General features: G+C 32.5%; 4 protein-coding genes across 4 annotated transcripts; 1 reads left to right on the top strand and 3 right to left on the bottom strand.

Annotated features, from left to right (window-relative positions):
- Positions 1-2287: 2287 nt before the first annotated feature.
- LOC128387186 (small nuclear ribonucleoprotein E-like) lies at positions 2288-3012 on the bottom strand. Its single transcript, XM_053346367.1, has one exon. The coding sequence runs from the start codon at positions 2839-2841 to the stop codon at positions 2503-2505; it is 339 nt and encodes a 112-aa protein (XP_053202342.1). The 5' UTR covers positions 2842-3012; the 3' UTR covers positions 2288-2502.
- Positions 3013-3949: 937 nt separating this feature from the next.
- Positions 3950-4858, top strand: LOC128387188 (cytochrome c-b-like). The gene is made up of 2 exons (XM_053346368.1): positions 3950-4287; positions 4497-4858. The coding sequence occupies exons 1-2, from the start codon at positions 4104-4106 to the stop codon at positions 4640-4642; spliced, it is 330 nt and encodes a 109-aa protein (XP_053202343.1). The 5' UTR covers positions 3950-4103; the 3' UTR covers positions 4643-4858.
- An 84-nt stretch (positions 4859-4942) lies between these two features.
- Positions 4943-10347, bottom strand: LOC128386974 (cytokine-like nuclear factor N-PAC). The gene is made up of 5 exons (XM_053346102.1): positions 8322-10347; positions 6741-6863; positions 6469-6617; positions 5995-6364; positions 4943-5481 (listed from the first exon to the last, which is right to left on the bottom strand). The coding sequence occupies exons 1-5, from the start codon at positions 10026-10028 to the stop codon at positions 5227-5229; spliced, it is 2604 nt and encodes an 867-aa protein (XP_053202077.1). The 5' UTR covers positions 10029-10347; the 3' UTR covers positions 4943-5226.
- Positions 10348-11274: 927 nt separating this feature from the next.
- LOC128387185 (uncharacterized UDP-glucosyltransferase YojK-like) lies at positions 11275-13434 on the bottom strand. The gene is made up of 2 exons (XM_053346365.1): positions 13261-13434; positions 11275-13115 (listed from the first exon to the last, which is right to left on the bottom strand). The coding sequence occupies exons 1-2, from the start codon at positions 13287-13289 to the stop codon at positions 11561-11563; spliced, it is 1584 nt and encodes a 527-aa protein (XP_053202340.1). The 5' UTR covers positions 13290-13434; the 3' UTR covers positions 11275-11560.
- Between the last annotated feature and the right edge of the window lie 1180 nt (positions 13435-14614).

The raw sequence follows: 14614 nt of genomic DNA, 5'->3' as shown, positions 1-14614 counted from the left end.
AATTGTTTGATGGTCACAATCAACTGAATATATCACTATTAACTTAAATATATAATAATCTAAATGAGAGACAACAACAATCAAGAAGTAAAAAACATAACAAGATATGATTAACACTTAAATATTTGACCTTAAATTGTTGAATACACACAGCAGGATCTAAATTAAGTTAATCACAATTGAAAAAAAAGAAACAAAAAGTCAAGTGAAGGGCTACCAAGGTTAATTGTTGTTGATTAACTATCGATGATGATCAAGAATCAAAAGCAAAAGGATTGACAATCTCAAAGATTCATTGATAATTTTATTTACTATCCTGAAATTATATAAAAATAATTAAGAGATTAGAGTTAATTTGATGAAATTGGAATAATTTACACAACTGGATTAGTTAATAGTGAATGTAAAGTATTGAATATAATCTGGAAATGTGAATCAAAAGTGACCATGGATTTACAATTAACTCACAACAGAAACCGGATTGGGATGAAAGAGAAAGTGATGACATTGAGTCTTTCTTTTCTCTCTTTCTTATCATCATTAGCTCTTTCTTTTCTCTTTCTTTTCATCATCATCATCTTCATCATCTTCTCCTGATTCTGAACAACGATTCGAGGTTTGGTTCGTTGAGAGAGAGAGAAACAAAAAGAAAGAAAGAAAAGAGAAAGTAAGAAAAAAAGTCATTTCTAATTTCTGGTTGATCCTGTTAACTATTCATTGTTAACTCTTGTTGTGGTTGTTGTTGAGAAAACAACAATTAACTTCATTAGTCTTCAATAGTCATGGATTAGTGTACATAGAGATTAACCTTTTGTCTTATCCCTTGAGTGTCTATTGGTTTACCTGTTGGGTGTTTGTGATCATCAGTTTTGTTAAATTGTCTCTTAAATTGTGAAAACGTTTAAATCATTTTGGTTTCATCACATAACAAGTTTCATCCTTTTGTCTACCGACTTGTTTTGTTTTTCTTTCTCTCTGGTTAATTGTTGTCTCTTGGTTTCATCCATTGATTGATTGAGTTTTCTTGTTACTCTTGATTACAATCAATCGGAATCACTGTCAACCAGACCATTGACATTGGCAACAATTAACAGTCAACAAGAGATTCAACTTTTACTCCTACACTAATTTTGTTTATGAAAATTGTATCAAAACAAAGGAAATGAAAAACATTTGCAATTTCACATAATCGCAATTGCTCATTTAATTACTTACGTTTAATTGTTTTCTTCATGGTCTTTACAATTTTGGTGAAAGTGATTTCCAATCTTTAAACTGGATCATCAACGTTTCCATCATTCTCACAATCATCTCATTCATCAACATCAAATATTTTGAATTATCTTTCACTCTATAAGTGATTAGATGAGTGTAAACAACCAGAGAGAATCTATATTACATGAAAAGAGAACCAAAATTTTACTCGCTGTGTATGTGAGCTTAATTGGATCTAATTAATTTAATCCTAATCTTAACCAATTCTTTTAACCTCAATCATCAACTCACAACTTATCCATTGATTGTTTGACTATCCCTTTTTTTTAAATCATCGCTGAATCAGTTAAAAATCGCCCAAATTCAATTGGAATTTTGTTTCTCAACACAAAACAAAACAAAGACAATTTTCTAATCAACAACAATCATCATTATGTTGTTTGATTTTGGTCTCAGTGTTGTCGATGAGAGTCACAATTACTTGATTTCTACTCCATCATCAATACCTCCAAGTGATCCAATTCTATCACATTCTGGAACCAGATTAATCATGACTGTTCCAAGTCACTCGGACCTTGTCAGCATAACCGGAGCTCTAATTGTTTTCTCATTCATCTCATCTTGTGTAATATTAACTTACATTATCAATGGTTTCAATTTACTTTGGGATAAAATGATTCATGGTGAACTTGTTCCTGATTCCAAGAGTCTGGCTTCATCTTTAATTACCTTTTCCTTTGGTCTTACCTTTTATTTAATCAATGAGATCTCAACACTTTACATTAATCTAAAGACCGGGTTAACTTCATGGATTAGATGGAAATCAAAATCATCTCGATGGAAGATAACATCAACATCTTTGTTCAAGAAACGAGTCTAATCATCAACCAACAATCAAGAACATAATCACCCCCCAATTACTACTTCTACTACTTTCACTACCACAATCATCATCTCACCTTAATCACCACCTTTAATTTCTGTTTCTCTCTCACTTTCTTAAAAAATTCACCTTTTTTTAAAAAAAAGAAAAGAATCAATTTGCTTACAAGAAAAGAAATTCTTTCAAGAATTTAAATTGTTCAATGCAAACGATTATTTATTGAAGCAAATTCGAGCCTCACTCTTATCCCTTTTTTCAATACACATTCACATACACACACACACAATTGGATCTTAACTTTGTTTTTTTTAAAAAAAATTCTCATGATATAAAAAATGAAAATTTCGTTTTAATCTGGCGATTTGGTTGTTTGTTGTCTCTCTTTCTTTTGGTTTAAATTATAATCATTCTTGAGTTTTCATGATTAGGGTAATATTTTCACCCTTTAACAATATTCGACCAATCGATTTCTTTGTCTGTGTCTTTGTATAAACTTCTTCGGCATCATCCAAGACAAGGTTCATATATTCATCGAAACCAATGATATGTCCTTCAATTCGTAGATTAACATTCTCATTTAACCAAACTTGAATACGAGCACGATTCTGTAGGTAACGGAAAATCAGATTAATTGGTTGTACCATCACTTTTTGAATCTTATTAACATGACCACCGCCGCCACCAGGACCACTTTTGGAAGTAAACATTTTCTTCCCATGAGAATCTCCATCTGAATCATCCATAATTTGCTATTTAATTTACAACAGGAACAAGAAAAACTAAACAAAAAAAGCTACAAGTTAATTAAACAATAGATTGTAGAGAAAAAGCTTCGTTAATATTGACAATTAATAACAATTAGTCAATCAAATTAAATCGGTTAAAAAAAAGAGACAAAAATATTGATTCAATTTTAGTGAAACAGAAAATATCGATATCGAAAGTATCTCGTATCGATATCTATCGATAGTCGTGAGAATAGCTTATTCTCACGAATCTTTTATTCTTGTAACAATTAATTCAACCAATCAATCAACTAATAATCAATTTAGCAATTAGTCTTTTGGGTGAAAATTGTCTGAAAAATTTTGTGTTTCTAGTGGACAAATTTTCTCGTTGTCCTATCAATTTATCTTGGTTGATTTTTAGGTGAAAAGTTAATCAAGAGGAAGATTAATTTTCATTTTTTATCAAAATTGATTCTTTTCAATGATTTTGTTTTAAACATTTTCTATGAATTTTGTTTTCTTTTTGGAAGAAAAGTTTATTTTGATTGTCTGATCAAAAAGTGTTCATTTCTCTTTTGTTTTGTCTAGAATTAAGTTTTCAAAAGTGAAAAACTAAAGATTGATGAAAGATTAAAAAAAAGCGCTGATGAGAAATCGGCTTATCATTTATGGAAAATGAGACAATAGATGTCACTAGTTATGTGTCTTTCTTTTTTTTCTGGTTCTTTGTTTTCTCTTTCTTTTTTCTCTGTCGCACTTGGAAGGTTGTCTAACTGTGAGCTGTTTCCTGTTCGACTTCAGTCGTTAATCAACTGGCTTGAATTCGATGATTAAAAATTCATTTTGATTAATTGAACAATTAGTTTTCGTATTGGAACTCAATGAATTAATGAACAATGGGAAAATGTTTGAATTTGCTCTTTCTCAATTTTCCATCATTTTCTGGTTCGTCGTCCATAGATAATCATCTTAATTCCTGTGGATTATTACGTCATCTCATATAATAGAAATTCAGAAAATGCGAGAAAAGCCGAACTCATGGCTCATCTTTGCCTGAGAATAGAAACTCAAGGTGAAGCTGTTGATTCGGCGAGATGAGCCTTCATCTTTTCTCAATTGCATCAGATTTAATTCAGTGAGCAACTCAATTGGCTTGAGGACGATCCAAGTGACTTTTAATTGTAATTTAAAAGATAATTTATTGATTTAGATTTTTCTTTCTTATTTGATTGTTTTTTTTGTTCTGTGTCTCCAAGAGTTTATTTTTAATTAAAATAATGGCTGATTTACCTGATGGAGATCCAACTCGAGGAAAAAAAATTTTCATCCAAAAATGTGGCCAATGTCATGTTGCTGAAAAGGGTAAAGGACACAAGCAAGGACCTAATTTATATAATTTAGTTGGACGAAAAACTGGATCTGCTGAAGGTTTCGATTATACTGATGCAAATAAAAGCAAAGGTTAGTTTTAATTTACAAGATTTGCGACAATTTCACGTTTCTACCCTCCGGCAAGTTCAATTGAACGTCAGTTTTTCTCTTTCTCTCCTTTCCTCTTACTATTTCCCCTTTTCTATGACCTTGTCTCACCCTTTTCATTTTTAAATGAGGACTTGTGATTCTATTTTTAATTTAATTGGTCTAATTTTTTTTTCTTTTATTTTTTTTAGGTATTACCTGGAGTAGGGAGACTTTAAATATCTACCTTGAGAATCCTAAGAAATACATACCAGGTACCAAGATGATTTTCGCCGGTATCAAGAAGAAGCAAGAAAGAGCCGATGTTATCGCTTATCTAGAATCTTCCAAGGATTAACCTCATCTAATAGAAATACAAATTCTAAATTAAATTAATCAAAAATAGGCAACAATTTTATCATTTCAAATTCAAAAACCATAGGTCATTATGAGTTAAAAGGTCTAGTGATGAGTTCTAAAGGGTTGAATCAAAAAAAAAAGAAATAACAATTCATCAAAATGTATTAACTAATATGAATCAAAAATAAAAGTTAATATCAAGTTCTGATTTGAATTTCACTTGATTTTCATTTGAATTTATTTTCAATAAACAAGATTAAAGGGTATTCAGGAATGAAAGCAAGATGAAAAGGAAAAATTGAATTGCGTCAAAATTTAGTTTTTTCTTTGATGAAAATCTACCAACATTTACAATACAAAAGAGAATATGATTAATTTTCTTTACAATCGAATCAGTTAAACGTTAATTGATCTAGATAATTATTCAATGACAAAAAATAGACGAATTGAGAAACAAAATGTTCACAGTTGTATCAATATTTGCCATGTTGTCTCTTGTAATCTCATCAATATATGGCCTTTGATTAGATGAAAATGTGATTAATTGTAGATAAAGAGAGATGAAGATGATGATTATCGTAATTATTTGTACTTGTGTTGATGAACAGTCGAGTGAAGGTTTGGATATCTTGGTGTAAGAGATGAAGGTGTGGATGAAGATGATGAGGCGGCTGAAGTACCTCGTTTATATTTATCGGCCACCACGAAATTGGTCATTGGTTTACCGGCGATTCCACAAGTTCCGACCCCGACTTTACCCTCGACAGTATCAGGGGACTTGAAGATACTCTTTTTCTTAGCTAAAGAGCTCGCACCTTTCAGATGCTTATTCATGGCCTAGAAATGGACAAAACAAACAAAATATTAGTACTCTAATAGAGATTAGGTTTACAATTAGAAAGGTAAATTGTTGGGAGTCTGTCGGGATTTAGAGTTTGTCATTTTCAAGGAAGTTACATAATAATAATTAGATGGGGGATTAACACATCATGAATTAATGCTTATGAGTGAAAAGCACGATACATTTAAAGCGATTGACAGAGTTCACGACATCAAAGACCATCGGGTTTGTTTCCTTTCAGTTTCTTCAACGATTTGATTCATTGTTATCCTCGTTAATTTAGCATCTTCATATCACTCAAACAATTTTTACCAATATCATCAGATCATCTGGAAACTTGAAGGGTAGATCAAGCAACTTGATATTTTGAGTTTAATTTTTTTGTGTGTTTGCATCATTGGAAATAAATGAATCATTTGATAATAAATAATAATAAAATTATACTCATATGAACCAAATGAACGAAATAAATGTGACCTTATACTTAAATTGGAAAAGTCGAAACTCACCTTTTGATTGAATTGTTGCCATTTACTCTTCTCTTTTTCTCGTTCTTCTTCCAATTCTTTGATACGATTTTGCTTCTTTTGTTGTTTCTTCTTCAAATAATCTCTATGCTGTTGGATTTGCATACGTTTTTGTTTAGAATTTAACTGAGAAGATGAAGACGCATCATCAGACCTGAGGCCTTTTGGTCCACGAGAAATTGTTCCAAATCCTGTTGTATCGATTTTCATTTTCTTTTTACTTCCTTGGACTGGTTTAAGTAATGTGACTAAACATACTTCGGATACTTTAGTCTTTCCATTTGGTAGACTAGAAAATATTACATTACACTGACCATCGCTCATGATGTCTTCTATTTCAGCTTCATAGAATCTAAGAAAAAGTGAAAGCAACAAGAAGAGTTTGTCGATTTGCGACAAAAACAGCAAAGATTAACATAGATTGTTTCATGATCCCATTAGAATATTAATGCTTACTGTCCATCCGTTGACCAGGGAGCCATTACAATATCTCCAGATTCGAAATTATGTTTTGTCTCTAAATTCTGCGGCAAAACATCAGTCTCAGCTTCTTCTTCGAGAGCTCCTTCAGCAGCCATGAGATTTTTAGTCAACATTATGACTTCCTAAGATGAAGGAAAATAACAAAAGATAAAGAGATTAAACAAGAGATTAACACGTAAAAATGTTTATAAGATAAATTAATATGAGATGGTGAAAATAACAATCAAGAGGCATTTAAGCTTTACCTCTAAATCGCATTTTAATTTGAGTAGCTCTTCATTTTCAGGATCTCCAGCCAAAGCAGCTTCAGCTTGTTGTAATTGGATCAAATAATTACGTAAATTAGCAGCTAAATCTTCACCAGACATGATGAATTAATTAAATTACGGTCAAAATAAAAAAATAAATGAAAAAAGATGGAAATAAATCACAACAGACCAAATAAAAACAATAGAGAGAAATTTAAATTCAATGAAAAAAAATATTGACTGAAGATCGAAAAGATCGATTATCTTAATGAAGGAAGTTCGAGTTTGAGACGATTAATCTTTTGGAGATCGATTAGTTTTTCTTTCTTTTTTAAACTCGATTGAATCTCGAGCCAATTCATTCGATTAATCAATTGATCGAAAAATGTGAAAATGAAAACACGAATTGATATTCTAAAAACACCAGAACGAGTATTAATTTAATCTAAATTGTCGATTACGATTGCAATTTAAGATTAGAAAAATCTATTAGCAGATGAAGAGAATCCTAATTTGAGACTTTTGACAAGCGACACAATTGCTATTCACTGGGTCGAAAAAAGAACTGATTGTCATTCGGAGTAATTAATAAGTTCGATTTTTCGACTGGACTTTTGTTCTAATACTTTGGACATTCTAATTAATTATTCGAATTTTGGAATGGCAAATGATATTCGCAGGGATCATTAATTTTGTTCACTTTAGAGATTAGAATATAACGAATTAGGTTGATCGAGTGATCCATGTTAATATTTATGAAATTAATTTCGATCGATTAAAATTAAAAGGTTGATTTTGTTGATGTTTTTATTTTATCCTTAAAGAGACGAACAGTTTTACAGAAATAGAGATGGAAATTTTAGTTAAGCGTCGAATTGAGCGAGATTATTTAAATTGAAGTATATAAGACATGGAAACTGGATAAGTATAAACTGATGCAGAGGGAAGAAAAAAAGATTAAACAAGAGAGTTGAGGGAAAACATTCTAATGTGATGGAAAGAAAAATGAATTTTCATTTGAAAGAAAGAAAGAGAAAAGATCATCTAGAGTGAATCATATCGAACAGAATTTCTGGTTAAATGTTGCATCTGTCCTCTAAGCTCTGTGGATCAGAAGTACAATTTTGTAATCAATTTGTTTGTAATTTAGTTCCATTATGTTATGATAATGTGAGTTTGTGGTTTTCGATTAATGTTGTATGTATGTGTTTGTGTGTAGTAATGGGTAGGAGATGTGATTTGTTGTATAAATTTCTTCAAGTTGAATGATGAATGGATGATTTTCATTCCGATTAACTGAAAAAATGGGATTTTCTCTTCTGTATAGCATTGATCGCGCTCTTCCTTTCGATTAGAATATACGAGATAAAGAGATGAAATGATGAGAAAGATGATGATGACGGTGATGATGATTGTGAAGTTCATCAACGTGCTAGTGTAATGGTCAAAAAAAATTTCTTGTAATTAAAATGACAAGTGCAGAAGCTGATGCTGGCCATTAATTTCAATTTTTTCTGCTTCCTTTTTGCTTATTTTAATTGATGTTAATTTTTTGCTTTTGAAAGGTTAGAATCTCGATCTGATATAAACAGCGGCAACATCGTGGTCACTATAACCCAAGTGCTTAGCATGCTTTAAGACCTCGTTAGTTGATGCGGTTATGGGTAAGGGATGTTCATATGCTTCACCCAACTGCAAGGCTAGTCTGAGATCTTTTTGCATGTGTGTCAATGGCATTTCCGTTGCAAAACCGCCTTCAATCATTCCTTTACCCTTAGATATCAATGTATGACAATTGAGTGGTGAAAGTGAAAGAATTTCCAATAAATCTTTCTGAGATAATCCAGTTCTATCAGCTAGAGCCATGCTCTCTGCTAGAGACCCGATAAGATTACCCATAAGCATAGAGACCAAAAGTCCCATTTTTGAAGCATCGCCTACTTGATTACCCAAGTAGAAGGAATGCTTACTTATGGCTTGGAAACAGGAGCCACAATCATCGAATAAAGACCTTTCTCCGGCGACGATAACGGTAAGATTTCCTTCTTCGGCTTGTTGTTTACCTCCAGAAATTAGATGAGCCTCTAGGTAGCGACCACCTCGTGCTATAATAGCCTCATTAACATCGTTACTGGTATCAGGTCCTATTGATGTCATTTCTACATAACCTTTACCCGATTTCATTTCAGCAAGAACACCGCAATTACCAAAAACTATCTCTTTGACAGCATGAGGATCAGCTAAACATGAGAAAGTCACATCAGATGCAGCAACAACATCAGCTGGGGTGGTTGCTTTAGTTGCTCCTGCTTTAATAAAATCTTTACATTTACTTGGAGTCCTATTCCAAACGGTAACTGAATGTCCAGAGTTAAGAAGATTTTTCAAGAGTCGTTGACCCATAAAACCAAGACCAATGAAACCAAATTTAAGAGATGAAGCTTTGATACTTTTAGATTTAGCTGAAACAGTACCAATATCTAACTCGCTTTGATTGTTAAGTGTATTTGTATTATCAAGAAGGTAGTTTGAGGTTCTATCTAAAATGTTACGTGCACTTTTACTGGGTGATTTAGGTGCTGGGGAAGATGTGCTAGAAATGTCTTCAGATGGAGCGGCTTTGCTTCTCTTGGCAGGTGGACCAGCGGGCTCTTCATCATTATCTGGTGAAGAAGTAGATGCATTCTCAGCATTATTACTCGGTGTTGCAGACTTTTTAGGCTTAGATTTAAATGGCGTACGACTGTAATCTCGTTGATGAGACGATGATGGAGTGGCACTCGTTGAACTTCTTTCTTTTCTTTCCTTCTTGTCTTCTTTTTTATCTGACTTCTTGTCATCTTTCTTGTCTTCTTTTTTATCCTCCTTCTTGTCTTTTTCGTCTTTCTTGTCCTCTTTCTTGTCCTCTTTCTTTTCATCTTTTTTGTCACTTGGAGATAACATGGGAATATCACCAGTTCCACCTTTTTTAATATAATCCTCCATGGCTTCAACAGCCTCCTTGAATGTATTACTTTTATTCAATTTGTAATATTGTTCCTTAAACTCTTTATATGGTTTAATTGCTTCTTCAGGTATCCAGGCGAAATTATTTGAGCCAAAAAAGTAGACACATTGGGTTGGCTTGTTACGAAAATTTCCCGGTAAACGTCTCATATTGGCTAAAGAAGGGTCAACAATCTTACCAGGCCACGGACTGAAACCTTTCATCTTTGCCCAAACCAAATCACCAATAGTATATTTGGTTGAAGAACCGGCCGGAGATGAAGTTACCTTATTATCCATGATGTGAATTAATAGACAGTGAAAATAAAGTCACACACACACTTTTTGTCAAATGAAAAATGAGCACAGAGAAATAGTGAGAATAGAGAGAGAGAGAAAAAAAGAGAGGGAGAGAGCGAAGGCAATATAACAATAAAATCAGGTACAGATGAAGATGCGTTACAAGGTGAAGATGTTTAATTCACATAAATTGAGAATTAGAAATAAACAAAAATAAATCAAAATTAATTTCACATTAAATTCAAAAAAACAAAATGTTTCATTGTTCTATAGCACTAAACCTTACACACTGAGAATACACAGTCGCGCCTAGTGATGGGATAATCGAATGCAAATATCGATACGGCTTTTGAAATTTTCGATAAAAAGAAAGAGAATAAAGAAAGAGAAAAGGGAGGAGTTTAAGGGGAGAAATTGAAAAGAGCGGAAAAGTTGAACCTCGATGGTGGCGGCTAAATGGGGAAAGAGAAAAAGAAAGAGAATCAAGTAAAATGGAAAATTTTCCAATACTATCGTTAATCGACATCGATGTTTTTCCATCGCTAATTTCACATTTTCCTCTAGTGGTGGAAAGAGGAAACTTCACATATTCGACTGTCGCCATCTGTCGGTTTGCTCTCTTTTCCTCTTTTGACCAACGGTTTTTTTGGATTTTTTGAAAATCCATAGATGGCGACTATCGATTCCGACTTGTTGGTTGACATCGTTCTGAATGCTAAGGGTTTGGATCAACAATTGTTTGGACAAATGGCCAATTGACATTTTTCATTTTCTGTTTGTTATTAGAAATTAATGTTTGATTGATTAGAAAAAGATTTATTGATAAAACGGAAAAAACAAAGCCGTCAAGTCGTTTAGTTGAAAAAGTTATCCTTCCATCAAACAACTAAACCGATATTAACAAAACTCATCAATTATTATTGGTACTTCAAAATTGTCATCAACACCATTTTCAATTTCATCTTCATCTATTCAACCCTTTTCCTCTTCATCCTCATCTTCATCCTCATCTTCATCTTCATCAACAACTTCATTATCATCAAATGAGACTAACATAAGATCCATGATGATTATGGAAACGTCCACTGGTCCCACTACTTTAGGTGTTACTAATTATCCAATAATTAACAACATCACAATCATGAGAAATTAATTGTAACAAGAGAAAACAACTAATCAATTGATCAACATTCATTTTCCTTTTAAAATAGAAAATAAAATGAAATAAATGACAAACATTTCCACATTCAAATTATGATAATAGTTTAATGATCAGCTTTTTTTTTGATTACGATAAATAAAAACAAATTGTGATTAAAGTTACAAAGATATTAATTAATTAATTAAGAGAAGGAGAAACAATTGAAGAGGTAATTTTTGGGTAATTAAATGTAAATGTTGTTGAAAGAGATACGAGTATGAATTGTAATTAATACCTTTACCATTTTGAATATGAATTAAATGATTGATTGATTGATTGAAGATTAATTATAGATTAATTATTATAAAAGGATACAAATTAAATCCAATTGTTAGGATTCAATGAGGATTGAAGGCTCATTCCAAACTGGTGAAATCTTTCCTGATTTATCATGACTTGATGATCCATTGGTTATCGTCCTTGATTGTTTATTTGTATTCTCATTAATTGTTACACTATTGGTGTTGATTATGTGAGAATTGGTTTGATTGTTGGTGTTGTTGGTGCTGTTGTTAGTGTTTAGGTTGGTGTTGGAGTTGGAGTTGGTGTTGGTGGTGATGTTTGTATTCGAGGTGTTGATTGTGTTTGCATTCGCGTTCATGTTTAAATTGTTCATCTTAAATTGATTAACCATTTCTGTCAATTTCTCATTCAAAATGTCATGACTTTTTGTGGCTCTCAAATGTTTCCCAATCAATTTCACTCTTTCAATTAGTTCGTTATCGTTGAGAATCTCATCGATTCCTTGGACAAGTTCGTCCTCGGTCACTCGATAGGGTAAGAAACATTTCCCAATCTTCTTGTCGATTGCCCTTCGGCCATTATCATGTTGGTCGCCAAAAAGAGGCATCACAATAAAAGGTTTACCAAAGTAAAGAGTCTCAATGAAACTATTGTTTCCACCATGATGAATGACCATGTCCACTCGAGGCATGATCTTCATCTGATTCAAGTATTTGGCTCCGGTCATGTTACCAGGTAATTGCATCTTCTCATGGTGAATACCCTTCGAAACGATGAATTTGTGTGGTGATTTACCGAGAATGTTGATCAATCGAGTCATCAACTGGTAATTGGATGTACCCAGGGAGCCGAGAGAGAACAGGATAATCTTGCAATTGGCATTTGAGGTGAAAAACGATTCATCGATTCCAAGGGGAATGTCATCAGTTCCTCGGACCATGTGATCAACTCGGAACCATTTATCTGGGACTGGGCCGAATTCGGAGTAGTCCAAGTCTTCCGGGTAAGGGTAAAGGTTGAGGAAGGGAGATTTACCCAGGATTGAGAAGTCAATTCGATCTTGTTTACTTGGGTCGATTCCTTTCGAACGATAAAACTCATCGAATGAACTTTTAATCTCTGCTAAACTCTCATTGAAGGCGATCCTCAACTTCTCAAACTCTTTGGGATCGTCGTTGATTCCAAAGGCCGACGAGTAAGGGGGAGCTCCGTATGACCAGTAGGCGAGAAGAGGATTGGTTGACCACAAGGTCACATAAGGGATGCCCGAATTGACGATGGCAGGAACGGAGACCCAAAAGTCGAATATAATCAAATCGGGTTTCATCCTTTCCAAAATCAACGAATATTGATCATCCGTTTTAATTAGATAATCATAGAAACTCTCGTTACTTGGCACATTCAGATGGATGAATTTCTCCACTGTCTCCATGTCAAACACTCGCGATCTTTGCTCCATGAATTTGCCCCACTTTTCCTGTGGATCTCGATCGGCCTCGAATCCATCGGCTTCAATCGCTTCGATACCAAAATCATTCCCAGCGACAGTTTTAGTCCAATTTTTGGGAACAATGAAAATACATTCATTCTCATAACGTTTCAAAATCTTTGCCAATCCAATGCAAGCATTTACATGACCATGGCTATTGGAATAACAAAAAGTCATTCATTCATTAATTCTCAATTCTTTCTAATTACATTCTATTTAACAATTTTATCAAAATAAAAAAAAAACAAAAGAAAAAAAGAAAGAAAAAAGAAAGAAAGAAAATGATTGAATACACTTACCCATCCATAGGACAAAAGGCGATCTTCATTTTTTTCTTTTGATTATTCGATGATTCGAAATTTCTAAAAATCAATTAAAATCTAATAGAAAATCAATCACAATTACAATTACAATTACAAATATTAGAATATTTTGTTTATCAAGTGTCACAATTAAAAGTTGAAAACTAAATGAATATTTTACTCAAACTCCTTCTTAACTTTATCCTTCCAATCGCTTGACAAAATCGTCATTCTCTCTTATCTTTATCTTCATCATTACTCACTCACTCTTCTTCTCTCTTTCTTTCTTTCTTTCTTTCTTTCTCTCTCTCTCTCTCTCTTTCTCTCTTTCTTTCATATCTTTCTATTTATCTTCTTCTTCTCTCTCATCCCTCTTTCTACCTATGTTCCTACTCTCTCCTCCTTCCTCTCTCCCTCCGCCTCCTACTCTTACCTTTCGAGTGTAGTTCTGGCCTTGCAACATCTTATCCATATTAACGATAACACTTACAATTCAAATCAAATTAAATGAAAAACAACGTTAACCTTAAGGCAATCCTATTAAACATAAACATTTATCATCCCATGTGATTAAAGATTCAAGAGACTGAATCTTTTTTATTACATCAATCCTGTTTATTAGTAATAAAAACTATTCCAATCGATATGTACAAATATCAAAAATTATTATTGGAATACAAAGATTAACATTTATCGATAAGAATTCATCTCAATTGTTGCATCAACTGTTAATTGTTGACAATTACAAGTGAAAGTGTTTTCGTATTGCAATTTAAGAATCAAAAGTTGCTCTCATTTGATAATAACAACAACTTAACTCAATAAGTTGATACCTTGATTACAATGTTTACAATTAAGTTCGGTATTTTTTTCAATGAACTTTTCCTATGATTTCATTTTGTTTATTATCATATAATTAATTAATCATCTTTCACATGGGATTGTCAATTATATGTTATTATTTTTCCATAATCAACAAGTAATAATAATATTTCTCAATCAATATCCAGGAAGCTTTAATCAATCATCAAAACTCAGTATTCGTCATTAACAATCAATTGACTAAACACTTGATTAACTAATTATTTTTCTGTTTCCTCAATTCAACAGGTGAATCCTTTACAATAACAACAATGAATTTACACTTGAAATGAAAAAGAGGATTAACCTGGGTGATTAAAAGACTAATCTAAATCGGAAACCATTTGAATTGAATCAAACATTAATCACTTATCGTGCAATCATCAAGCTAATGAAATGTAAATCAACGTTTAAGATTATGTCAAGAGACAGTAATTTATTTAAATCAATTTGAAAGAAAATCATCAAAAATGATTATAATTGTGATAAT

This window comes from Panonychus citri, unplaced genomic scaffold, assembly GCF_014898815.1.
Source record: "Panonychus citri isolate SS breed McGregor unplaced genomic scaffold, ASM1489881v1 Contig00077, whole genome shotgun sequence".
NCBI classification, from domain to species: Eukaryota; Metazoa; Arthropoda; class Arachnida; order Trombidiformes; family Tetranychidae; genus Panonychus; species Panonychus citri.
Note: the sequence above shows the minus strand (reverse complement) of the source record. Positions and strands in the feature narration are given on the sequence as shown.